At 43.7% G+C, this 25,900-nt stretch overlaps 1 protein-coding gene across 1 annotated transcript in view; it reads left to right on the top strand.

Moving 5' to 3' along the window:
• Positions 1 to 24,252, top strand: part of SLC18A1 (solute carrier family 18 member A1) — a 55,013-nt gene extending 30,761 nt beyond the window's left edge. The window contains exons 15-16 of the mRNA XM_020812324.3: positions 21,384 to 21,513; positions 24,113 to 24,252. Of these exons, the coding sequence (XP_020667983.3) occupies positions 21,384 to 21,497 (114 nt within the window). The 3' untranslated portion in view covers positions 21,498 to 21,513; positions 24,113 to 24,252. The remainder of the gene's footprint in view (positions 1 to 21,383; positions 21,514 to 24,112) is intronic.
• The last annotated feature ends 1,648 nt before the right edge of the window (positions 24,253 to 25,900 follow it).

Here is a 25,900-nt window from a genome sequence, read left to right as displayed (position 1 = left end):
ATTTTTCAACAAATAACTCAATAACTTATACACTGAATTTGATTAAATTACTAATTATGGTTCTATATTTAATATTAACTATCATTACTTTTCAATATATTTTGTTCAATTTTATCTTTACTATTTTCTAATGCATCTCCTTCCACCTTTTTAAAAAAGGTAAAGGTTCCCCTTGACAATTTTTGTCCAGTCGTGTTCGACTCTAGGGGGCAGTGCTCATCCCCGTTTCCAAGCCATAGAGCCAGCGTTTTGTCCGAAGACAATCTTCCATGGTCACATGGTCAGTGCGACTTAGACACGGAACGCTGTTACCTTCCCACCAAGGTGGTCCCTATTAATCTACTCGCATTTGCATGCTTTCGAACCGCTAGGTTGGCAGGAGCTGGGACAAGTGACGGATGCTCACTCCGTCACGTGGATTCGATCTTATGAGTGCTTGGTCTTCTGACCCCGCAGCACAGGCTTCTGCGGTTTAGCCCACAGCACCACCACGTCCCTCCACCTTTTTACCTTTAATAAAATGAATTTATATTGGTATGGCACATTCACATGCATATTTAAATTTGAAACTATTCAACAATAACTTATTATTCTTACTATTTAATTATATTACTGTTCATCATTATTAGCAAATAATTCATTTTCCAAATGAAATAATATATTCATAATGTCCATTTCTCCTGAAGAAGAATAATTATTCTTCACCATGACCTTGTTGGAGTCCTTTCTCCAACCTGCAAAGAAACTCTAGGTTGAGGAAACCTGGTGCTTGTTGTATAGACAGTTATTTTATCGTTCCAGGTTGGCTTACATATGAACAACAATCTCACAGGGTAGAACAGTTAATCAGGATCTTGAACTTGCCATTTTACAGGCTGAGTTGAAGCTCTCAGCTCCTCCAATCTCACATTCTCTGGCACCTGCTTCCTGGGATCTCACCAACAGTCTCTCTGGAACTGGGCAAGTTTTCTCAGATGTCAGTGGAAATTTAGGATTTGCAGTCACTGGAGCTGTTGACTTGACCATTTTGACCACAGCAAGTGGCAAATTCATTTGTTCTCCAAGAAGTTTTATCTCCTGCTTTTGTTTTAACCTGTATTTCTGTTTTCTATTTCTTCTAAGTTTTTCACATGAACTTTTGGAAAGTAAAATGCTTGCATGGTCATTCAAACGCTGTGCAGTAGCACCAGGTTCAGATGTTCTTGGAGGGCACTTTATCTGCAATACAGTTTTCTCTTCCTTTCTAACAACTCTTGACTTTGTCATGCAAAGCAGTCTCCTTCCAAGTGGAGCTTTGCCACTATTATATAAAGAGGAGCGTCTGATGTGTGATTCTGGAAACTCTTGACGATCAAGGGGCCTTTCCAGATACAGTCGTGCCTCGCTTTACGATTGCCCTGTATAACGATGAATCCACAAAAGCAATCACAAAACGATGCTTCCTATGGGCAAAATCCATTGTGCGATGATCGGTTCCCTGCTTCGGGAACTGATTTTTCGCATTACGACGATCAGCGAACAGCTGATTGTCGGGTTCCAAAATGGCTGCCAGTTGAAGAAAATGGCCTCCCGCTGTTTTCTAGGATGGATTCCTCACTAGACAGGGAGTGAAAATGGCCGCCGTATGGAGGATCTTCGCTGGACTGTGAGTTTTTAGCCCATCGGAACGCATTAACCTGGTTTTAAAGCGTTCCAATGGTTTTTTAATTTTTGCTTTACAATGTTTTCACTCTACAGCGATTTCGCTGGAACGAATTAACATCATTAAGCGAGGCACCACTGTAATTAGCATTGTTGACCTCTCCATCTCTTTCCCTCTCTTTTACTGTACTGCTTGTATTTCATATTTCATTACTGTCCACACCTCTGCCTGATTCAGACTTTGAACACACAGGTACATTTATGTCTATGAGTGAGGGGTTCTGCTGATCTTTCTCATCAGTGTTCTCTAGTATAGTTCTTCTTCTATCTGTTTACTGTAGCTCATCAAAATACATTGCATGTTTGCTACTGATTTCTCTAAGCTTATTATTGACCATTGCCACATACTTTTTGAACATCTCGTAAATCTGGCAGGCTCATGCTCGTGCGCAAATGGCAGCACAGCCTTTGTCTGGGCCCACACACTCATGCATAAACAGCAGCACAGTGCTCACATGGGGGTGCTGGAGCACGCATTGCAGCCACAAACAAGCTGTGCAGGGGTGAGTGCATGCGGGGGGGGGGGAGGTCTGTCTCGGTGGCCCAGTCTGGCTCAGGCCATGGACTGGGGGTTGGAGACCTCTGATATATAGCAACCCTCTTACACCACCCTTCCACAAATGATTACATACCGGTTTTCAGAAGATTTCTCTGTATAAAAGGAACCTTCCATATTATGCCAGCTTTCAGAGCTTTCTGGGTCTTCCAGGCACTGTAGTGATGCAGGCGGCATATTCTCATTGTCAGAATCTCATGTAACGCTTTCTAGGGTTGGCTGGGGTTTTGTCATCCAGATCCTTTTGGTCTGCCACTTTTGGGGATGTGTGGGTGCATGGGATCTGGTTTTCCTTGTCCTCCATCTTCTCCAAACTATGCCGGTCTCTGGAAAGACCGGCAAGCACACGCAGAAGGCCCCCAAAATCACTGCTGTGGCGTTTCAGCAAATGCTGTGGATTTTCAGATCCAGGAGCCCTAAGAGCATGCCAAGGCATGCTCTATGGCTGGCCCTTTTCTAGCCAAACCGTCCAACCTCTCCCCATTGGCTTACAGGACCATGGGGGTGGCACGTTACTTGAGGGCCAATCCTGAGGCCGTGCTCTGGTCACTGGAGACCCACACATCTACTAACCCCTTCTACAGGCCCACGGTGGCCTCACCAGCCCCCTACGTCATCCTAAAGTCCTGCCCACCCAGAAGGAGGGCCCTGGGTCAATTCTTGACCCTTTCTCCCACCTTGCAGGGGCTGGGCACCTGTCAAAAGCAATTTTGATGAAGGCTAGTTATTCTTACTACTTCAAACATCCTCTCTTTTAACCTGTATCTGATTTAATTCATTAGTAAGGAGGGGCTGTTTGGGCAGTGGAATCTGCCCAAGGTCTTCTGTCATGAAGACAGGTGCGAAGAACTAATTTCTCTGCAATCTCCATGTCCAACTTTACCTCCCCTTTCCCTCCCTCACCATCCAGAGGGCCAGCCGCTTCTCTGGAAAGTTTCCTGTTTCTAACATATTTTAAAAAGCTTTTATTATCCCCCTTTATATTGCTGGTCATACATTCCTCAAAGACTTTTTTTGCCTTCCATATTATCTTCTTACATTCATTTTGCCAGAGTTTGAGTTCCTTTTTATTTTCCTCATTTGGGAAGGATTTCCATTTACAGAAGGACCCCTCCTTGCCCTTCCAAACCTCTCAAACTCTGCTCGTTAGCCATGCCAGCACCTTCTTGGATTTAGTTCAGCCCTTCTTTCTTTGTGGTATACACTTCCACTGGGCATCTGTGATGATTTGTGTTTTTATGTGTATTAGAATGGGATATGTAGTCCTAAGATTGTCCCAATAGCATCCATCTTGATTTAAAGTCTGCTCTGTAGTAGGAAAGTTTTTCATGCTGTTTCAGAGAAACTTCGCTCTCTGGTTATCTCGTTGCTAAGATGAGCAGAGAGCAGAGACTTTCGTAGTCAAAATAATTCTGCCACAAAGTATGATAACAACTGAAGCTCCATGAGAAAGTTAGGCGGGACAACAAGACCCAGGAGGGGGTGTTCCTTATGAAGAATTCTGGGAAGAAGAAGGAAGTTGGTAAGGAGTTAAAAAAAAAAGATGGAGTTGGACTGAGAAAGGTCAGACACGTGCTTTTTCCCATAATGGTTTGTAGCTTTGCTATAGACTATTTTTCCTACCATGGACTGATGGAAGTCAACTGGATTTCATCTAGCATCAGCCTATGAAGACCCAAGACACGTGAGATGGACTGTGTTATGCTTTTTATTAGTTAGCATAATTCTATTTATTTTTCCAGCTGGAGTGGGGAGGGGAGTATTCCGTTTGTCTTGATATGAAAATGTACCTACTGAACTATTTTACTATCAACTGAAACCTTTTCTAAAGCAATTCTTTTCAATAAAGCAGTAATGATTTGATCTGCATGCATTGGTTCTTGCACAGACTAGCTGAATGTCTAATTGGCCATGTGTGTTTGCTACCAAAGATTTAGAGCCAGATTATTCTGAGTATAACTCATGGATTTGTCTGTGTGTGTTGCTTTCTTAATAAAGGAGATTGGCTTTTGAGGAAGAAGTTTAGACAGGACCTGGCTGAGACCTAAGTGGCTCTGCTCAGCAGTCAGAGGTTTGTCTGATTTCGGACTCATCCCAGTCTCCGGCACCCCCATAAATCTCTTTGGAGATAAGGGGCTGCTTACATGGTGGCAGCGGTGGGATGAAACACGGGCTTTGATTTATTGTGTTTACTTTGGCTTAAGTTGAAAGCAGCAAGCATCTCGATGCATGTGCTTTTCACAGCTGGGAAATCCCAAGCCTTGGCAGAGGGGTTTCTTCCACGCTATTTACTTTGAAGAGCTATAAATTAGCTATATTGCATTTTTCTTTTCAGCTAAGGGTCTTAAAGAAAGACTTAGCTTTAAGCGAAGTCTGTAAGAACTAATGCTTTGGTTATGTAATTGGGCTGTTTAATGAGTGGGCATTTTCATGCAAGTAAGCGGTCGCCCTTCAGAAGCTCCAGGGTAGGGCTGTTTTCTGCCAGAGTGTTTTATGGCTTTGCCCTCGCCCTACAGTTTCGGCTACAGGGGCAGGGAGAGGATTTTTCCTTTTGGGTCAACTTGGCGTCTGCGTTAGTTGCAGCTTGCATGGAGCAACACTTAGAAGGAGAAGAATTTTTGGAGTTGCCTGGAGAGCAGTTTGTGACTCAGAGGACAATTAAGATTAGGGGATTGCGAACAGGTGGAATTAAGTACAGTCTCACAACTGAAGATATCCAGGACCTACTTGGATCTGATCCAGATCAGACTTGGTCTAAGTTGCAACAGATGGATCAGGCAGAGGAAATGGCGGGTGCCAGCACTCCGGTAGGGAGGGGAGTGCCAGCCAGAGACATTCCTGATGAAACAGCAGGAGCGGCAGCAGCAGCAGCCGGTGCTGAGGGGCCTGATCCTAACAAGAGTCTATCACCAGTGGATAAGTTAACAATGATGTTTGCAGATTTTGTTGCTTGTCACACTCAATCTATTCATAATCAGAACATTGCTGATCAGTTATTGCAGCAGTACAGAGAGAAAAAGGTGGAGCGTTTGGTTAATGAGCTGAAGGAAAAAGAGGAGTTTAAGAACTCAATAGCCAGTGTTGATAGAAGCAATCTACCTTACTACCATGATGGCGATGATATCTTATCATTTTTATCTATATATGAACAAGCGTGTAGAGATCTTTGTATACCTGAGGCCTGGTACCTCAAGTTATTGCGTACTCAGTGTTCTGGGCAACTTGCCAACATTGTAGCCAAATTATCTGATGAGGACCCTGACTGGCCTATTTTTAAAGAGGTGGTAAAGAGAAAATTTGGTTTCACTTCGGAAATACTGAGGCAGAACTTTAGAAAACTGAAAAAGCAGCCTAATGAGTGTTATTCTGCACTAGCTGACAAGATAGAACATCTAGGTGATCAGTGGTTGAGCTCCTTGGGCGCCAGTACCTTTGAGGATTTAAGAACTGCGTTGTACATGGAGCATTTTCTTAATTTAGTGCCTTCAGAAATAAGGAGTACTTTGTTGGAGAGAAACTACAAAGACTTGCAAACCCTTGCTTTAAAAACTGATGAAATTCTCTCCTTTAAAATGCATGAACCTGCTGTTAGGGCAAAGACTGCACCAGTAGTGCCTAAGAGACAGAGTCAGCCTGATTTTAGAAGGTCTTTTTCTCAAGAGCCCAGGCAAAGTTCATTTGAGCAACGCAGGAGCCTAGCTCCTAGCCAGAGTAAAACACCTCTTAAATGTTTTGAATGTGGTGGCTCTCATCTGCGACGAGATTGCCCAAGGTTGAATGTGCCAGCTAGCCAAGTTAAGGAGCCAGCTAGAAAAACACCTGTCCCAGCTCCACGCAGATCTAAAGCAGGCACTCCCAAGATGGCGTATGTAAGTTCTGTGCCAGCGGGAACTCAGCAAGTGCCAGCTGCCAGTAATGCAGTTTCTGTGCCTCACCAGTCAAGCATTGTGCCTTCACAGAGTCAGGAAGGAGTTAACCTAACTGTAACCCCTTCGCAAGCCAGTGGAATGCAGGCAGCAGTAAACCAATATGTGCCTAGAATTTTGGACTTACAAATTGCTTCAATTTCCTCAGAAATTGTAAAAGAGACAACCTCAGGAGAGAAATTTTCCATTATGGATCCTGATTGCATAGTACCAACTACACAAAGGGACTGGGCAACCCGCACATTTTCTGAGGTGGTTTTTCTTCACACACCTGAAGGTGATATGGCTTTAAGTGCTTTTCGTGACTCGGGTGCCGACATTTCTTCGATAAGCAGACATTTTCTAGACCCCACCTTGATCTTGAACAACCTGAGGTGTCCAGTAAAAACTTATGGGTCTATAGAGACTGAGCAGAAGTATGTTACTTTGGCATATGTAAAAATTACCTACAAGTCCTGGTCAGGTGCAAAACATATTTTAACCCATGAGGGAAAACCTGATTTTCTTCTTGGAAATGATCTTGCTTTTTTGGATCACATGCAGAGTCAAAATGTAGCTTCGATGTCGGTAGTCACACGTTCTCAAAGTAGGGAGATGCATGGTCCTGAACCGGAGCAGGAATCCACTGAGGATAGCTCAGATGGAGACCTTACCCAACAGCAGCCTCTTGTGACCAAACCTGATAATGCAGCTAAAACTGAAACTACAATAGAGGAGGTGATACCTAAGGGATCAGAGGTCTTTAGACTGAAGCAACTTAATGATCCCTCTCTAGCTTCTTTGAGGTCACAAGCAGACAACTATGCTGAACGTCCTGCGCATCAGCAAGTTAGTTTCCTGTGGGGAGAAAATGGACTTTTGTACAGAGAATATTTCCCCAAATCCAACTTGGATGCCCAACCTATTCAACAGTTAGTCGTGCCTACTGAATATAGACTGAGAATACTAGAAATGGCTCATGACCATCCGAGTAGTGGGCACCAGGGAATACAAAAAACCCTAAAGAGGATTTCTCGACATTTTTACTGGCCTGGTATTTCAAAAACTGTAAAGGACTATGTCAGTTCTTGTGACTATTGCCAACGCACAGGCCATCAAACTGACAAGGTAAAGGCCGAAATGCAGATTATGGAGATTCCTGACCAAGGAATCAACCAACACCTGTGTGTGTTGCTTTCTTAATAAAGGAGATTGGCTTTTGAGGAAGAAGTTTAGACAGGACCTGGCTGAGACCTAAGTGGCTCTGCTCAGCAGTCAGAGGTTTGTCTGATTTCGGACTCATCTTTGGAGATAAGGGGCTGCTTACAGCATCTACTACCATTGTTTTAAACAGGCTCCATGCACTCTGGAGAGATTGGATTCTTTTTAGCTTCCCTTTCAACTTCTTTCTAACTAGTTTCCTCATCTGAGGTAAATCCATCCTTCAGAAATCAAGGGTTTTGTGTTAGATTTGCTTGACACTCTCCACCCAAAATGCATGGCAAAAGAGATTACAGCATGGTCACTATTCCCTAGTGGCTTAGTGACATTCACATCCCTAATCAGGTCCTGAATACCACACAATATTAAATCCAGAATCACCTGTCCTCTCGTGGGCTCCATGACAAGTTGCTCCAAGGCACAATCATTTAGCATGTAAAGAAACCCGGTCTCTCTTTCTTGACCCAAGGACACACTGACCCAGTTGATGTGAGGATAATTGAAGTCCCCCATGATTACAATCCTGTCCCTCTTGGACATCTCCCTGATTTGTTTCTTCATTTTACGGTCCCCCTCAAGTTTTTGATCTGGAGGACAATAGCACACCTCCACTATCACATCACTCCTTGGGCCTGGTAGTTCAACTCAGAGTGATTCTATGATGGAGTCAGACCCGCCATCCATCTCCATTCTGCTGGATACTACCCTTTCTTTGACATAGATTGCCACCCCACCTCCAACAACCCTTCCCTATCCCTCCTATAGAGTTTTCTCTATGTACCTCTCATACCCCATAGAACTGTCTTAAATTTGAATTCTCGTTTCAACTAACTCTGCATTTTTCGTAATAAATAAATAATGTTTTATCCCCTGACTTGGCCCAGCCTCATTCAATTCTGACATTCTTGTCTCCATAATAACATGCCTGTTTGTTTCTCCATTAAGCGAGGGATCTAACTCTGTATTCAAGATTTTTCAGACACAGCAAACTGGTGTCTCTGTATACCCTCTCTTTCTAATAACTTTTTCTAGGCAGGCATCCCAGAAATGTGCTTCTTTAAAACATACAAAACAGACTTGATTTCCTATTTTACCCCCAACAAACTGTTTTTCCCTGGCCATGCCTTCATTCTGCCAAGGTAATTTTTTCATTTCTAGACTGCTCTGTTTGTATTTTCCAATCTTCAGACACTTTGTTTCTGCCAAATTGCCACTTTATACCATTTCTCTTCTCATTATACTGAGGTCTTGTTACTGCTCTCAAAGTTACTAATATGTCAGTTAATTCAGTTAGCTCAGCAATGATTTAAACATATGTACTGCTTATGGCGTAGTATTATAAAATTGTTCTAGTCCCATTAACTGTCTCATATCATCTTTAGTTTTAACACCTGACCCTTCAGTTACCAACCAGTCAGTAAATAATCCAGACAACAACCTGAGTATAAATTTCATCGAACTTCTTCCTTAAAGTTCTTAGTCTTGTCTTATGATGTTCAGCAGTTAATCCAAATCTTTCTTTTCCCTATTCTTAAATAACTCATAATTTCAGACCTCTTCCAATCTCATTTCTCCATAAATTTCTGCTTGTCGTTTAGTTGTTTCCATCTCTTCGTGACCCCATCGACCAGAGCACGCCAGGCCCTCCTATCTTCCACTGCCTGCCGGAGTTGTGTCAAATTCATGTTGGTTGCTTCAATGACACTGTCCAACCATCTCATCCTCTGTCGTCCCCTTCTCCTCTTGCCTTCACACTTTCCTAACATCAAGGTCTTTTCCAAGGAGTCTTCTCTTCTCATGAGATGGCCAAAGTATTGGAGCCTTAGCTTCAAGATCTGTCCTTCCAGTGAGCACTCGGGTTTGATTTCCTTCAGAATGGATAGGTTTATTCTCTTTGCAGTCCAGGAGGCTCTCAAGAGTCTCCTTCAGCACCACAATTCAAAAGCATAAATTCTTTGGTGGCCAGCCTTCTTTATGGTCCAGCTCTCACTTCCATACATAGTTACTGGAAAAACCATAGTTTTGACTATGTGGACCTTTGTCGGCAAGGTGATGTCTCTGCTTTTTAAGATGCTATCTAGGTTTGTCATTGCTTTCCTACCAAAAGCAGGTGTCTTTTAATTTCGTGGCTGCTGTCTCCATCTGCAGTGATCATGGATCCCAAGAAAGTAAAATTTGTCACTGCCTCCATATCTTCCCCTTCTATTTCCCAGGAGATGATGGGACCAGTGGCCATGATCTTAGTTTTTTGATGATGAGTTTCAGACCGTTTTTTGCACTCTCCTCTTTCACACTCATTACAAGGTTCTTTAATTCCTTCTCACTTTCTGCCATCAGAGTGGTATCATCTGCATATCTGAGGTTGTTGATATTTCTTCCGGCAATGTTAATTCCGGCTTGGGATTCCTCCAGTCCGGCCTTCCGCATGATGTATTCTGTGTGATGAGATGGGTTTTTGAGTTAAAATCTTTTAAGGCATATGGGTTTTTTAATTAAGAAATGAGCCAGAGAGGTTCCATCTTGTTTCTTTGTATAAAGGATCTTTGCTATGCTGACAAGTTGTTTTCTAGGCGAGCAGAGAGAATGTTATTCTGATAGCCTGAGAAAAGGACTCGGTGTGATTAGATGGGAATTGTTGTGAATCTTTGCGAAACCACAGTAAACCCAAATAACATCTGGTGTGTATGGGAAAGAAGTCATGTGGTGCAACAGGACTGTTTGCCTAGTAACGAACTCTGATTGGATGACATCGTGGGAAGGTGCGATAAGCCCTTGCCAGTTACTCTTGAAAAAGGAACTTTTTGCCTATGGACATTGTCTTTCAAGACCGACCCTTCAGTCATTCAAGACCAACTCTTCATTCATTCGTGACACATGGGACTAACCTTTACTATACTGGATTATCCTTGGATTTATGGGATTTTTCCTAAGGACTATGCATGGACTATTTTCTATGGATTGTTACCTAGGGAATACCCTTTATGAACTTCTTTTCTTGGAATACTCCATATGGACTATGCTCTTGTAATTTTGTAAGGACTATGGTACATTTACTGGATTTTTCTTTTCTAAGGATAATGGGACTTTTACTGAATTTTTCTTTTTAGAACAGTATTTTTGTTCTACAGGATCACTGAGGACTATAGCCTTTTTATAACCTAATTGGATTATTTTGTTTTTACTAATGAATTACTGGACTGGAACTGTTTTTGTTCTTTTTAATGGCTTTTTGTATTCTTGTAAGGTTTTTGAACACTTGTCTATTTTCCATGTTTTCTTTGCCTCACTACAGAGTTGTAAATAACCAGCACAATGCTAGTTTATTTGCTTTGGTTTAATTTGGCTTTGATACTTAGTAACATGCTTATTCTTTAATAAATTAAAGATTATAAAACTCAATTGGTTTCCTGAACAGTACACTTGTCATAGGGTCATCATGAGAGTGCTGCCTCGGCCTAGCTTACTTAGAGTCCTACCTGTGGTGCAAGATAAGTCTCAGGACTACAAAGCCCACATGGTTTTATTTCAGCAATAGAGAAAGGGCACAAGGGCATCTTATGTGGGCAGACTTGTAAGAGGGAGTGTTGTAGCATGGCTAGCTGAGTTTGGATTCACTCAGCCCACTTTAGCATGTGCAAACTCCTGATTGCTCTCTGTCCAGGCTTACACGTGTGTTTTCGAACCCGTGTTTGCTGACATTCTGCACATAAGTTAAATAAGCCGGGGGACAATATACAGCCTTGTCGCACTCCTTTCCCAATTTTGAACCAATCAGTTGATCCATATCCAGTTCTAACTGTTGCTTCCTATCCCACATACAGGTTTCTCAGAAGATAGATAAGGTGGTCAGGCACTCCCATGTCTTTAAGGACTTGCCATAGTTTGCTGTGGTCCACACAGTCAAAGGCTTTTGCATAATCAGTGAAGCAGAAGTAGATATTTTTCTGGAACTCTCTGGCTTTCTCCATAATCCAGCGCATATTAGCAATTTGGTCTCTAGTTCCTCTGTCCCTTCAGAATCCAGCTTGCATTTCTGGGAGTTCTTGGTCCACATATTGCTGAAGCCTACCTTGGAGGATTTTGAGTATAACCTTCCTAGCGTGTGAAATGAGTGCAATTGTACGGTAGTTAGAACATTCTTTGGCACTGCCCTTCTTTGGAACTGGGATGTAGGCTGATCTTTTCCAGTCCTCTGGCCACTGTTGCGTTTTCCAAACTTGCTGGCATATTGAATGTAGCACCTTAACAGCATCATCTTTTAAGATATTAAATAGTTCAACTGGAATGCCATCACCTCCACTGGCCTTGTTGTTAGCTATGATTTCTAAGGCCCACTTGACTTCACTCTCCAGGATGTCTGGCTCAAGGTCAGCAACTACATTGTCTGGGTTGCCTGGGATATCCAAATCTTTCTGATATAATTACTCTGTTTATTCTTGCCACCTCTTCTTGATGTCTTCTGCTTCTGTTAGGTCCCTCCCATTTTTGTCCTTTATCATGTCCATCTTTGCACAAAATGTTTCTCTACTATCTCCAATTTTCCTGAACAGATCTCTGGTTTTTCCTTTTCTGTTATTTTCCTCTATTTCTTTGCATTGTTCATTTAAGAAGGCCCTCTGGTCTCTCCTTGCTATTCTTTGGAAGTCTGCATTCAGCTTTCTGTAACTTTCCCTATCTCCCTTGCATTTTGTTTCCCTTCTCCTCTCTGCTATTTTTAAGGCCTCGTTGGACAGCCACTTTGCTTTCTTGCATTTCCTTTTTTGGGGGATGGTTTTTGTTGCTGCGTCCTGTACAGTGTTAAGAGCCTCTGTCCAAAGTTCTTCAGGCACTCTGTCCACCAAATCTAGTTCCTTAAATCTGTTCTTCACTTCCACTGTGTATTCATAAGGGATTTGGTTAAGATTATACCTGAGTAGCCCAGTGGTTTTTCCTACTCTCTTCAGTTTAAGCTTGAATTTTGCTATGAGAAGCTAATGATCAGAGCCACAATCAGCTCCAGGTCTTGTTTTTGCTGACTGTATAGAGCTTCTCCATCTTTGGCTGCAGGGAATATAATCAATCTGATTTTGATATTGCCCATCTGGTGATTTCCATGTGTAGAGTCACCTCTTGTGTTGTTGGAAAAGAGTGTTCGTGATGACCAACTTGTTCTCTTGACAAAACTCTATTAACCTTTGCCCTGCTTCATTCTGAACTCCAAGGCCAAACTTCCCTGTTGTTCCTTTTATCTCTTGACTCCCTACTTTAGCATTCCAGTCCCCTAGAATGAGAAGAACATCTTTCTTTGGTGTCAGTTCTAGAAGGTGTTGTAAATCTTCTTAAAATTGTTCAATTTCAGTCTCCTCAGCAATGGTGTTTGGTGCATAAACTTGGATTATTGTGATGTTGAAAGGTCTGCCTTGGATTCATATTGACATCATTCTATCATCTTTGAGATTATATCCCATTACAGTTTTTCCCACTCTTTTGTTGACTATGAGGGCTACTCCATTCCTTCTATGGGATTCTTGCCCACAATAGTAGATATGATAATCATCTGACTTGTATTCGCCCATTCCTATCCATTTTAGTTCACTGATGCCCAGGATGTCGATGTTTATTCTCGCCATCTCCTGCTTGACCACCTCCAGCTTCCCAAGGTTCATAGATCTTACAATCCAGGTTCCTGTGCAGTATTTTTCTTTGCAGCATTGGACTTTCCTTTCACTTCCAGGCACGTCCACAGCTGGGCGTCCTTTCGGCTTTGGCTCAACCACTACATTAGCTCTGGAGCTACTTGTACTTGTCCTCCGCTCTTCCTCAGTAGCATGTTGGACGCCTTTCGATCTGAGGGGCCCATCTTCCAGCGTCATATCTTTCAGCCTTTTGTTTCTGATCATGGGGCGTTCTTGGCAAAGATACTGGAGTGGCATTGCCAATTCCTACTCCAGGTGGATTGTGTTTAGTCGGAACTCTCCACTATGTCCTGTCCATAGCTTCCCTGAGTTACTCAAGCCCCTTCGCCACGACAAGGCAGCAATCCATGAAGGGGAAATTTCTGCTAAACCCCCACAAATCTGAGATCTAAAATACTCCATTCTTTCCTCAGACTTAACTCCTAATTCCACAGAGATTCATTCAAAAAAGTCTACATTATTCACTTTATAGTATCTGGGCACTCTCTTCATATCTATGAGATTTATTGGTTCCATTTTAATTTCTTGAGGAGATGGCTCCCAATTCTAGTCCATTCTTAACTGAAAGTCTGTTTCTTTCTTTCTTAACCTTATCTCTTTTTCCTTTTCTAATTCCAGCTCCATTGCTCTTATTTATTCCTTTCTTTCTCCTTTTCTAATTCTAGTGCTCTGATTCTCATCTGTTGCCTTTCTAATTTCCTTTTTATTTTCCAGATTTCCACACTCTCTAATACATCAACAGGGCTTGTCAGTGCAACCTCCTCAGTTCACCACCAGCTTATTCAAGAATCAGGGATTCCATTTCTATTTTTTTCTTTTTCATATATTTTTATTTCCTTACAATTACCCAAAAACGTTTACCTCGGGAAATATGTTTAAAATCTTCCTGACACTTATCTGTGTACAAGCTAAATTTTATCAGTGACTCCTTACTGTATCCAAAACTTTTACTTCAGGAGATCATGGCACCAATACTTTGGTTTCTCTCAGACTTCCAGTGATTCTCTTACCAATTTACCTAAACGTTTACTTCAGAGAATTGAGGGATTTTCAGATCCTGCATGCTGCCACCAATCATATAACCAGCCTCAGCCCAGGCTTGTCACATTTTAAACTTGACTCCAGCCATTAAACATACTAGATCAAGTGGTTAAAGAATGAAAAAAAATGTTTTTCTCTCCATTACAGATTAAAAATTTGTAAGGAATCAGATTTCAACACCAGCTTTTTACAGCCCAACTGCCTAAAACACATCTCTCTCCAGTTACATTCTAATTCTCCACCTTTCATTTCTCTCCAGGCCTCTCCTCCTTTGGGCTCCCCTGGATAAGTTGGCCACCTGCACCCCCAGCCAATAACCTTCTTTCCTGTTACCGTGTTTTCCCAAAAATAAAACTGGGTTTTATATTAATTTTTGCTCAAAAAATGCACTAAGGCTTATTTTCAGGGGATTTTTTAATTTTTTTCATTACAACAATCTACATTCATTCAAATACTGTTCAGTTGTGTCATCTTCTGGTCGCTGCACAATGGTGGAGAGTGGGGTTTCACTTAACTGGGGCTTATTTTTGGGGTAGGGATTATATTACAAGCATCCTGAAAAATCATACTAGGGATTATTTTTAAGTTAGATCTTATTTTCAGGGAAACAGTGTATCATGCAGATTGGCTAAGGTTCTGTCACACCAAACAAATGGAAGCCTGAATGTTGACAACACCAATGGCAGTGTGTTTAGGCGAGAAGAGGTGAAACAAGGAGTCAGCTTCTGAGATTTTCCCTTGCATTGAATCAGGGTTCCATGATTCCCCCTACTGTTTCACAGATACATGAAAACCTGAAAGAGGTTGTCTAGAATTTGGTGGTCTGGTACCATCAGTGTAGTGATGATGCCCAACTCCATCTGCTAAGAAGATCCTCCAAGAGGCCCTTTTCTTAGTCTCTCAGGCCCCAGTGTGTGGTGTGCCCCTAAAAAAGTTCACTGTAAAATCCGCAAGGGATGAAATATGCCATTTAAATGTAATTTTGTTTTAAGGTCTCATTTAATCCAGAGTTAGAAACTGGATTTTTTTAAAGAAACTGGAAGTGACCAGCGTGTCACTTCCTGTTTCTGATTAACCAGGGTGCATGTGCTGCATTTAAATGGTTCTCTCACAATTTCTGGGAGATGTGAAAATTTGAGAGGCTGTGGTGCCGCCCACCAAAGACTGGGGATGGGTGATAAACAAGGGCTCCCAGCCCCTCAAAGGTTTCATGTTCTGTTATAAAACACATTAAAATAATCAGAAATTTTATGCTTCTCAATAAGTATATACCATTCATCATTCTTTGACTTATTAATCAACAACTTCTTCCCAGTGATCATGTGTCTTGAAATATCCTTAGACGTGTGCGCCAGTACATCTTTCAGGACCATGTCATTGGCACAAAGATTAATTTTATCTTTATTAGTTAGTTCAGGAGTGGGAGGCTTTTGGCTTTCCATATGTTCATACAAGAATACTGTTGTTTTTCCACGCTGAATTTTTAAATTAATGAAACAGAAAACATAATGACTATAAGGTCATATTTACTAGCAGAATTTCAACTGTCTGAGAGAGCACTATAAATTCTAGATTGAAATTGGTGGGGGAGGGGGCCTGAGTGACCACACACTGGGGCCTGAGAGATTGAGAGAAGGGCCTCCTAGGAGATCATTTTAGCAGATGGAGTTGGGTGTTATCAGCACACTGGTGGAACCAGACCACCAAACTCAAAAACAACCTCTTATGTGAAATAGTAAGGGGAATCATGGAACCCCGAGACACTCTACAGTTGAACGGGAGACCCCCCCCCCCCAGCAGCACTACCATTCACAAAGTGACACTACGTAAGGGAAAATACCCGAAGCTCACTCCTTTTCTCATCCGTTCAACAAGTGTGGATAGTAATGAGCAGAAGAGGGCATCCTATAAACCAACTTAACCGCTGCCATTGGTGTTGTCAACATTCAGGCATCCCTTTGCTATGTAAAGCTTGACATCCTATTTCCTGCTGGTAATGTGTGCACAATTTTATGCAGCAATATCGGGCCATCTCCTGGCTTTTTGAATCATTGGTACAGAAGCATAATATCCCAAATTCATAGACTGGAAGGTTTTTTTTAAGAACTGAATCATTTTAAAGAATGGATGAAGAGTGAAAAAAGAGAATTAGAGAAAAGCCTTGGTCAAGCAACCAAGTCCTGAAACAAAAGGAAAGCTCTGGCCTTTGACACTGACCAAAGGAGCAAAGGTAACTGGAATGGGCCTCCCAGAGATGAACATTTTAGTAAGAGGAAGTCCAGAATAAAGCAGGCCAAAACCCATCTGGCTATACTACTAAAAGTAGCCTTCTCTTCCATCAACCTGCTTAAAATTGAGAAACTACCTTCTGCTCACTCTATGGGCCGTCTCTTGCTGTTTTTCAACTCCAAGCACATCCCGGGTCTGCTGTTCTCACGTGCAGGAATCCTGAGAAGAGCCGGCATGTTTCCCCAAAGACATTTTAGGAATACTACCATCGCGAGCCTTTTACCGGTCAAGCCTAAACTGCAAGACAACATGACGCCGGCCCCTGCACCAGAACCTCCATCAAATACCGGCCTGGGTCCCAATACTTCTCCCGCTTCCAGGGACTGTCTTCTGGACTTGTCTTCTCCAACCGTCCTTCCTTCCCCTCCGATTTCTGCCGATGCGAACCCTGACTGCAAGACAAAGCTACAGATGAACCCAGTCGACCGGCTGACTGGAATTACCTCCAATTGTCACCCCCTCACTCCGGAACCCGCACCTGAACCTTGGATCCCCAATTGCCCCCCAAGGACTCTCCCTGACAGTGAAAACCCAATCCTTCCCCTGCTCCCTGATAACAGCGGTTTTCCCACCTCCTTATTCCCTACCTGTACTGTGAATAGACACTCCCCTGACGGCTCCTTCCTCTTAGTGGATGCCTCAACACAACTTGTCCCTCCTCTTAATTTTAATCTCATAAACCCCGACCCCAAGGGGGATAACTCGGTCTGCACCAAGGAGCCCGAGACCATATCGCTAACCCCTCCTGACTCTTCGCCAGCCTTAGTTGCCAAATCTCTTTCCCACCTATCAGGCGGAACACACACGAGAGCTCCCTCTTTAGCCAACAATCAAGTTCTCAATGGGGACCCCAGTTACCCAACCCATATCGATTCCCTTTCCTGCTCATCTAACTCCAACCTTCCCTGTTGACTACCTGTAGTCTCGCAGACCTTAAGTTAGTTTCTTGGAACATTGCGGGTTGGGGGGAAAAAACAACAGATCCCGATCTCATCAGTTATCTCTCGTCCTTCGATATCATCTTTCTTCAAGAAACCTGGTCCCTAACCCCTCCACACATATCAGGGTTCACTCCCTATCATCTTCCAGCTTTCAAATCTAAACAAATGGGCCGCCCTCGTGCCGGCCTCTGCTGCTTGTATAGACCCTTTTCTGGGTACTCTTTAACTCCCATTGTTTCCCAATCTAGGTTCTTCCAAGCATTCCTGCTTGCATGCAAGGACCTTAAGATATTAGTTTTTAATATATACATTCCCCCATCCTATGCAGATACCCCCTCCCCCTGGGACGAGGTCAAGCTCTTTACAACAGAATACCTGGTGTCCGATCCATCCATCCCCCTTCTTTTCTTGGGCGACTTTAACGCTAGAATGGGCTCCAACAACTCAGCCCTGTCTCTACACATGAATTGGGACTCAGAAGAGCTGATTCCACCTGAGTTCCAAGGCCCTAGACTTTCTTTAGACGCCGCATTCAATAACTACACCTCACAATTGGTTGATTTATGCCTTGAATTCAATTTAACCATACTCAATGGCTCCACCGCCAACGACATCCCAGGCAGATTAACCCACTTCTCTTCTAGGGGGACTAGCGTTCTTGATTATGCACTTACCTCTTCAGCCGTCCTGCCTTACCTTTCAGACTTCACTATTGACTCTCATTCTGAAAGTGACCATTTACCCATTCATCTGGTCTTAAGTTTTCAAATCCTCAACATGAGATCAAAGGACCCTCGACCAAAGCCTATACCTCTTCTCAAATGGTCCCCCAAGATAGAGGAAGCTTTCAACGTTTGGCTGAGTACGACAGACTCTACTAATTCTAATCTGAAACTGACTGAGACCAACTCTCCCCTTACAGCCATTGCGACTTACGAGTCCCTTGCCAAGGCACTCGTCCAGTCCCTTAGAGCATCCTCTTCTACCAATTCCCATAAACACCCTCCTTCCTGGTTTGACACAGAATGCTTGAATGCCAAGAAGTGTGTCAGGCAGTTTTTCCTCTTAGTCCGCCGTGACCCTTCCCCGGCCCTTTTAAAATCATACTTCCATCTGAGGAAAACTTGCCGACTCCTCCTAGAAGAAAAGAAGCACTTATTTGCCCAACACAACTGGAATTTACTCCATGATGCAATCCACTCCAACAACCATAAAGCTTTCTGGTCCCTGGTTTCCCGCACTAACTCCCCCTTAGCTCGTAATGTTTCACCTCCCATTCCTGCTTCTACTTGGACCACTCACTTTTCTAGAATCTTTACAGCTCCAACTACACATAACGACCCGATCCTGCATCCCCCAGACCTACCGGAATGGCCACCGGTCACCCCGAATGAGGTGGAAGAACTTATTAATACTTTGAAAACTGGGAAAGCGCCAGGTCCTGATGACATTCCATCCGAAATCCTCATAAGCAACCCCTCATGGTGGTCGGGGCCTTTATCCAACCTCTTCACATTAATCAACAATTCAGGTCTTTTCCCTCACGCCTGGCTATCCTCAACTATTGTACCCATTTACAAAAAGGGTGACCCTGCCTCACCGAACAACTACAGACCAATAAGCCTCCTCTCATCCATTGGGAAGCTTTATTCCAAACTACTACTCAACAGACTCACAGCCTGGGCACTTTCAAAAGCCCTCCCGGGCAGAGAACAAATAGGTTTCCGCCCAGGTGCTTCCACAGTTGACCACGCCTTCACACTATCCTTTCTCGCAGAAAAATACTCCGTTCATTATGGAGCCAGATTGTACACGGCCTTTATTGATCTTAGAGGAGCGTTTGACTCAATCAATAGGGACATACTGTGGAAGAAACTGTCCAATTGGGGGATCGACCCCCGCCTTCTCTTCCTGATCCAACGCCTTCACTCTTCCAACTCGTGCCGGATTCGCCTCGATGGCGCAGGCTCCATGACCGACGAAATCCCTATCAACAAAGGAGTCCGCCAAGGGTGTATACTTGCCCCTTCACTTTTCAATCTATTCCTTGCAGATCTGCCTCCCGCTCTTCCTAGTTCTGTAAACTCCCCTCCCTCTCTCAATGGTGTCCCTGTACCTATTCTTCTTTATGCTGACGACGCGGTGCTACTGTCTGTCACTAAACCTGGCCTCCGACTTCTGCTATCCTCTTTCCAAGAATACTGCTTCTCCAATGAATTATCAATCAATTCCGAGAAAACAAAAATCCTGGTTTTCTCAAAATCCTGGGCCCCGACAGCCTGGAAGATTGGTAATCTATCATTCCAGCAAGTCCAGACTTTCAAATATCTGGGGATCACCTTCCACTCCCGACTCAGCTGGACTCACCATTGTAAAGCTGCCATTTCGTCTGCCATGCCACATTTAAATGCAGTCGCCCGTTTCCACTTCAACAGTGGCAACCAGTACATTCCGGCTGCTCTCCATATATTTCAAATCAAAATCCTCTCCCAGCTGCTATATGGAGCCCCAATCTGGATCGAGGCTGCTAATCAAGACCTTGATAAAGTTGCTGCCTCCTTTCTCAGAAGGATTCTTGGAGTCCCAAACCTAATTAGATTGTCCACATTGATACTCGAATTAGGCATGCACCTTCCCTCTACTATCGCTTGGTCCCTAACCTTCAAGTTCTGGCTCAGACTACACCTCAATACCCAACCAGATTCCATACTCAATGACCTACTAAAAGATCCCTTTTCATCCAAGTGGTTCAATATTCTGGATGCTAAGCTCGCATCCTTGGACCTCTCCCCTGAATCTCTTTCAGACACCACCCTTCACAGAGCCCATCAAATCATCAAATCTAAACTCTGGCAACAGGAACTCAATTTATTACTCCCCAATTTAAATCCTATTTGTTCCCCTCACTTCTTCGGCCTTTCCCCTTCACTCGGTAGACCCTCAAACTATTTTAGTAAATTAAATAATCCAAGTAAAAGGAGGGCTTTTATGCTAGCTAGACTAAACATTTTCCCATCAGCTGTTCACTTTGGAAGATTTGCAAACATACCACGCATCAATAGACTCTGTCTCTCTTGCTCATCTGAGCCCGATACCCTAGACCACATATTATTCCGCTGCCCGACTCATCAACATTTAAGAAACAACATCCTTGAACCCCTTCTGTTGTCCCTTTTTGTTTCCCTAGCTGACCCCCTCCCTACCCTTTTAAGCGATTACTCGGCGACCATCACTAGCGTGGTAGCGGATTTTCTTTTAGCGGTCTCCAAGTCAAAACCCCTGCCCCATCCTCCCCCCGCATCACCTTCCCAGTTCTCACCTTCACGACCGTCCTTCTTGGTTTGTAACACTATGACATAAATTGTTACTGCTGTTTTATCCCCTTTTAATGCCAGTAAAGGTTTTAAGAAAAGGTAACTGGAATGGGCCTCCCAGAGATGAACATTTTAGTAAGAGGAAGTCCAGGTTGGCTCTATCTGTTGGCCAGAACAGAAGCAATGGCAAAGAGCAGGCAACCTGAAGGTCTTTATGCTCCTTTCTTATGGCTCTTTATCTTTCGCTTGGACTTGGACTGAACAAAACCTCTATAAGGGACATGTGATGCTTTAGACATACAGTACTTGAGTACAATTTCCATCAGCATGCTTGCAGTGGGCTGATGGAAGTTGTAATTCACCCCCATCTGAAGGGCTACACATTCCCCAATCCTAAACCAGAAGATATTTTCCTATAGAGGACTGTATTCTGATAGCCTTCTAAATGTGCTTTGCAAGGTAGAATAAATGGAAACCCTACATACTAAGCTACCTCTTAGGTTCTTCCAGTGCCCCTATGACACTATCTGTCATGATTATTCCACCATTGCTGGATCCAGGAAACAGCTGTTGTCCTTCTCATTGCTCACCAATGAGCAAGGAACCTCTTTGGACCCTAAGCAGCTAAAAGGCTACTAGATGTCCTAAAGCAGATCTTTATAGATGGCATGTTTGGCATGTTGATGGCAGATGATGCTCAAGTGCTTTGTCTTCCTTCTCTCTTTCTCCTACTTGTCTAGGTAATTTTGAGCCAGGAATGCTCCATGAAAACCAAAAGCTACATAATCCAGAAGGCTCTTCAGGAGTTTCCACTCACAGACAGCAGTGAGGAAGAAACTGAGATTGAAGAATAGGCAACTCCTGCAAAAGGTTGCATAGTAATGAATATTCAGTTCCCTCCTCCTATCTAGAATAGTCCTGTAGGTCTCTCTGAGGAGGTACTAAAATCATGGCGGGAAGCTTTGTCCCACTATCCAGCTATGCTGGATTGAGATGAAACATCTGAAAAACATCTGAAAGGCAAAACATCTGAAATGCAAAATGTTTTCCAGACCTATACTATAGGTCAGTGATGGTTAACCTTTTTGAACCCAACTGGGAGTGAGTTCCAAAGGCTGGGAGAGTCTTTGAAACACAGCTGCATCTTTGATAGTGCAGGGATGGTGTTAAAATACTGGTGTGTTTCAAACACTTAGTTTTTTTCTTAACGTCTTTTTCATGGCAAGGGCAAGAAAAAATGCCCCAAAAGCAGCAAAAACAACAACAACAAAAAACCCCAAAGGGTCAAAGGCTGCATTGTGTGAGTGTGCCAATCCTTATTCATTTATTACTTTCATTCCCCCTCCCCCCAGCTCAGGGTTTAGGAAAATTCCTTTTGGTGGAAATGCTGGAAGATAACTCTCTGGAGCACCAGCCTAGAATCCAGCCTAGAATGGTCAGAAGGTCAACACGGGGAGATTTAACAATCAGAGGGATTGGTGACAGGGGATACATACATACATACTTTTATTATTACAGCATCAAGCCATATACATAAAACAGAATTAAAACCAGAGCTTCAAGTATAGTACTGGCATATACTGCAAAAAGCCAAATCAAATAAGCAAAAAGCAATAAAACTACAAATATACCAATTTTATTTATTTATTTGATTTGTGTCCCGCCCATCTGGTCTATGCAACCACTTTATGAAAGACCAATGTCTAAATTTGGCTATCTATTCTGGCTACTATGGCATGCCACCCAAAATTTCGCTACCAGTTCTGTAGTAATCCAATTTTGATCAATTAACAATTGGTTACAGTAGTCCGAGTCTGATTGGCTTGTCATGTCTTTTAAGAGAGGTGTAATATATTTTCCTTGAATCTTGTTATGCCTGTTACATCTGAGCATCATATGCTCAATGGATTCTATCTCACCAGATCCATAATGGCAGAGTCTCTGTTCCCTCGGGATCTTCTTAAACCTGCCTTCCAACACTGCTGAGGGAAAGGCGTCACATCTGGCCAAAGTAAATGCTTTCCTAAATTTATATGCCTCAAGCTGTGATAAATAGGCCATGGGGAGCAAGCGATATTTGTGTGTGTCTATTGCTCTAAAGTTGGGGCATCTACCGAGATCTATCTGTCTTTCCATGTCCATTATTCTCTGTTTAAGGGCTGATTTTGCTTCATCCCATTGCATACTCAGTATTGCTTGTGGAGAGAAGCCCATAACTTGCAATTTGTTTAGGACCGCTTTCAACCACTTTGATTAAAAATTGTCCTCTAGAAGTAGATGGGTTAATCCCTGTAATTGATAATTTATTTTAAGCCAGTACTGAAGGGAGGCTAGCGTAATTTTGGCTACCATTGTTAGTGAGCCTGTCTCTAAACGAATTTGTGCATTTGGTACGCATCTTGGAACTTCAAGAATTGCTCTAAGGAATTTAATCTGAACCCACTCTATCAGATCAAAGCAGCTAGATGGAGGCCCTATAAAGGTGCCGTAGAGCATCTAGTTGACCACCTTTGCCTGAAAGAGTTTTTGGGCTGCTGGAATATATAGGCCACTAATTTAAAAAAAAAATTAAAAATCATGCAAAATGCAAGCTTTTGTGGGTGAATCACATGATCAGAGGGACTGTTGACATCATCTTCAGGACTCAGCCAATCCTGAGGGTGCTGCTGCCTTGGGAACCCAACCCCTTTTCTCCTGGGTCTTTGTCACCTCACAGAGCCCCACCCCTCTGCTGGCAGATAAAAGGGGCTTGTTGGGCAGGGCAGGAGACCAGAAGGGAGGCCAGTGGCCAGAGGGCAGTCCGGCAGAGACCCAGCCCTTCTGCCCAAGGCAAGTTCTCTCCTGAAAGTAGAGGAACTTGCTAAGTGGGCTTGCGAGTTAACAGCTTGAGGCTGGTGGAGATCCGTGGCTTGAAGCTGGCTGATGTTGGCAATGGACCGGGGGGAAGTCAGATGTTAGCAGACAGAAGCTGGTGGAATCTGCCTGCAGAAGCTGGCTGAGGCCCCAAGGTGGAGGCCGGCAGAGGTTGGTGGATGAAGCCGGTGGTGGACGTTAGCCTCCTGAAACCAGCTTGGGGAAGCTCGGTGGATATCGGTGGATGGAAGCCCGGACATTTGGGTGAATGGCTGGTGGAGTGAAGGTGTGTGTGTATCGAGGGGGGAGGGAAACTGGTTTGTGCCTGTGTGTGTATGAATGTGTGTGTGAATGGGCTGGCTGGTGTTCCGTGGGGATGTCGCCGGGGCGTGACTGTGACCCAAGCATTTAGGAGCTGATGGAGGCTGGCTTCAGAAGCGGAGTGGAAGAGAGGAAAGGTGGATATTCTTGGTGGAAGCCAGTGGATGCTGGCAGGTTGAACTTCGGGATGAAGTTGCCAGAAGATTGGTGGGTGGATAAGCCTGGGTTGAAGCCAGTTGACGGCCGTGGACGAGCTCGCCCCTTAGTTGTTTTTCTCTCTCTCTTTCTCTTGCAGGGCCTTAAGCTTCCTCTTCCCCCGGGGGATGCGAGGGAGCAGAAGGCAGGCATCCTGCTGGAGCTGAACCAGGCCTTTGTTTCCGCTGAGGATACCCGTTTAGCCTCTTTTCCAAAAGCAATAAAAGAATTTTTCTGGAATGGTTTTGAAGTGTTGTCTTGTTTGTCAGGGGCTGTCACGGGATGATCTTCCCCCGCCCCCTCATTATATCTGGGGCCCAATGCCTGGGGTGGGTCTTTGTGAAGTCATGGTGTGGGGCCCTGTGATGTCACAGAAATTGGGAACATAATATTTCTGCATGTGTGAGGGAGGGAGGTAGGCATTGTGGGTTCTCTGTCTGAGCTCCTAAGCAAGTATATTATGTGCCGTGTTGGACAGACACAGGAAGCCAGTAAGCCCTGGTGCCATTCGGAGAGGGTTAGAGTTGGGTACCCAAACACTATGGCCACCCCGTAACAATAAATGGGACTCGCTCCTTCCCTTCTGCCATGGCTCCTCACATTTGTTTGCCTGGCCTGGAGATTCAGGGGAGCCCAGCCATTTCCTGGCATAGCAGCTCATTCTCTGAGAACTGGCAAGCCTCATCATCATCAACACCATGAGCACTCCACGGACAGCTCCTTGCAAAGTACAAGTGGGGAGAAAATTTGCCACTTCAAAGAAGCTTACTGCCCAACCTCTCACGAAATTGCCACAACTGAGGAAATGGAGATGGGCAATGATTTGGAGATGAGCATATGTTAAAATTCATGAGGATCTATTCCATGGATAGATAGCAAAAACACACTGGTACTGCAAAATCTGCTGCTTGAGGGCAGTGGCTGCCTCTAGTGCAGTCATAGTGAAACTTTTTGAGCCCAAGTGCCCAAACTGCAACACAAAATCAACTTATTTATTTCAGAGTGCCACTACTGCAATTAAAACCCAAATGCTGAGGTTTTAGTTTAGAAAAAATGAAGGTTAAATGCTTGTTTGTTTGTTTTTTGCTATAAGTGGTATTAACAAATAAATACTTACTGGTCCTCCAATCCGCCATTGGGCTAGACCAGTAATGGTCGCCATTGCACCCCTCCGCTGGACCACTGCACCAGCAGAGGGGAGAGCTGAAACCCGGGATCGGAGGACGGGTAAGTATTTATGGTGACTTATGGCTCGTGGGCCCACAGAGAGTGCTTTGTGTGCCAGCTGTGGCACGCGTGCCATAGGTTCGCCATCACTGCTATAGGCAGACTATACTGCAGATGCAGGCCTGCCTTTGGAAAGTGCTCAGAAACTTCAGCAGGTCCAAAAGACTGCAGCCAGGTGGGTAGAGAGATCATATAACCCCTCCCCCCCATTACAACAGCTGCACTGACCGCCAATCCATTTCTGGGAACAATCCAAAGTGCTGGTTTTAACCTATAAAGCACTAAACAGCTTCGGTTCAAGCTATCTCAAAGACCATATTTCCCTCAATGAGCCTGCCATGCTGTTAAGATCATCAGGGGAGCCCTTTCTCTTAGTCCCATCACCCTCACAGGTGCACTTGATGGGGACATGGGAGGGGGCTTTCTCTGGAACTGCTCCCAGACTCTGGAATTCCCCCCTACCTGAAGCCAGGCCGACCCCATCTTTGCTGTCCTTCCATAAGCAGGCAAAGATCTTTCTCTTCAAGCAGGCTTTTCCTTAGTGACTGACTGTCTAGGAGACAATAAATGGGATGGTTTATATTTCATTTTTTTCTAAATCTGTTATTTGTAAGTCTTTTATCTAAAATTTTGAACATAATATTATTTAAGTCTTCTTTAA

Source organism: Pogona vitticeps, chromosome 8, assembly GCF_051106095.1.
Source record: "Pogona vitticeps strain Pit_001003342236 chromosome 8, PviZW2.1, whole genome shotgun sequence".
Taxonomy (NCBI): domain Eukaryota; kingdom Metazoa; phylum Chordata; class Lepidosauria; order Squamata; family Agamidae; genus Pogona; species Pogona vitticeps.
The sequence above is the reverse complement of the archived record's forward strand: the minus strand, read 5'-3'. Positions and strand labels throughout refer to the sequence as shown.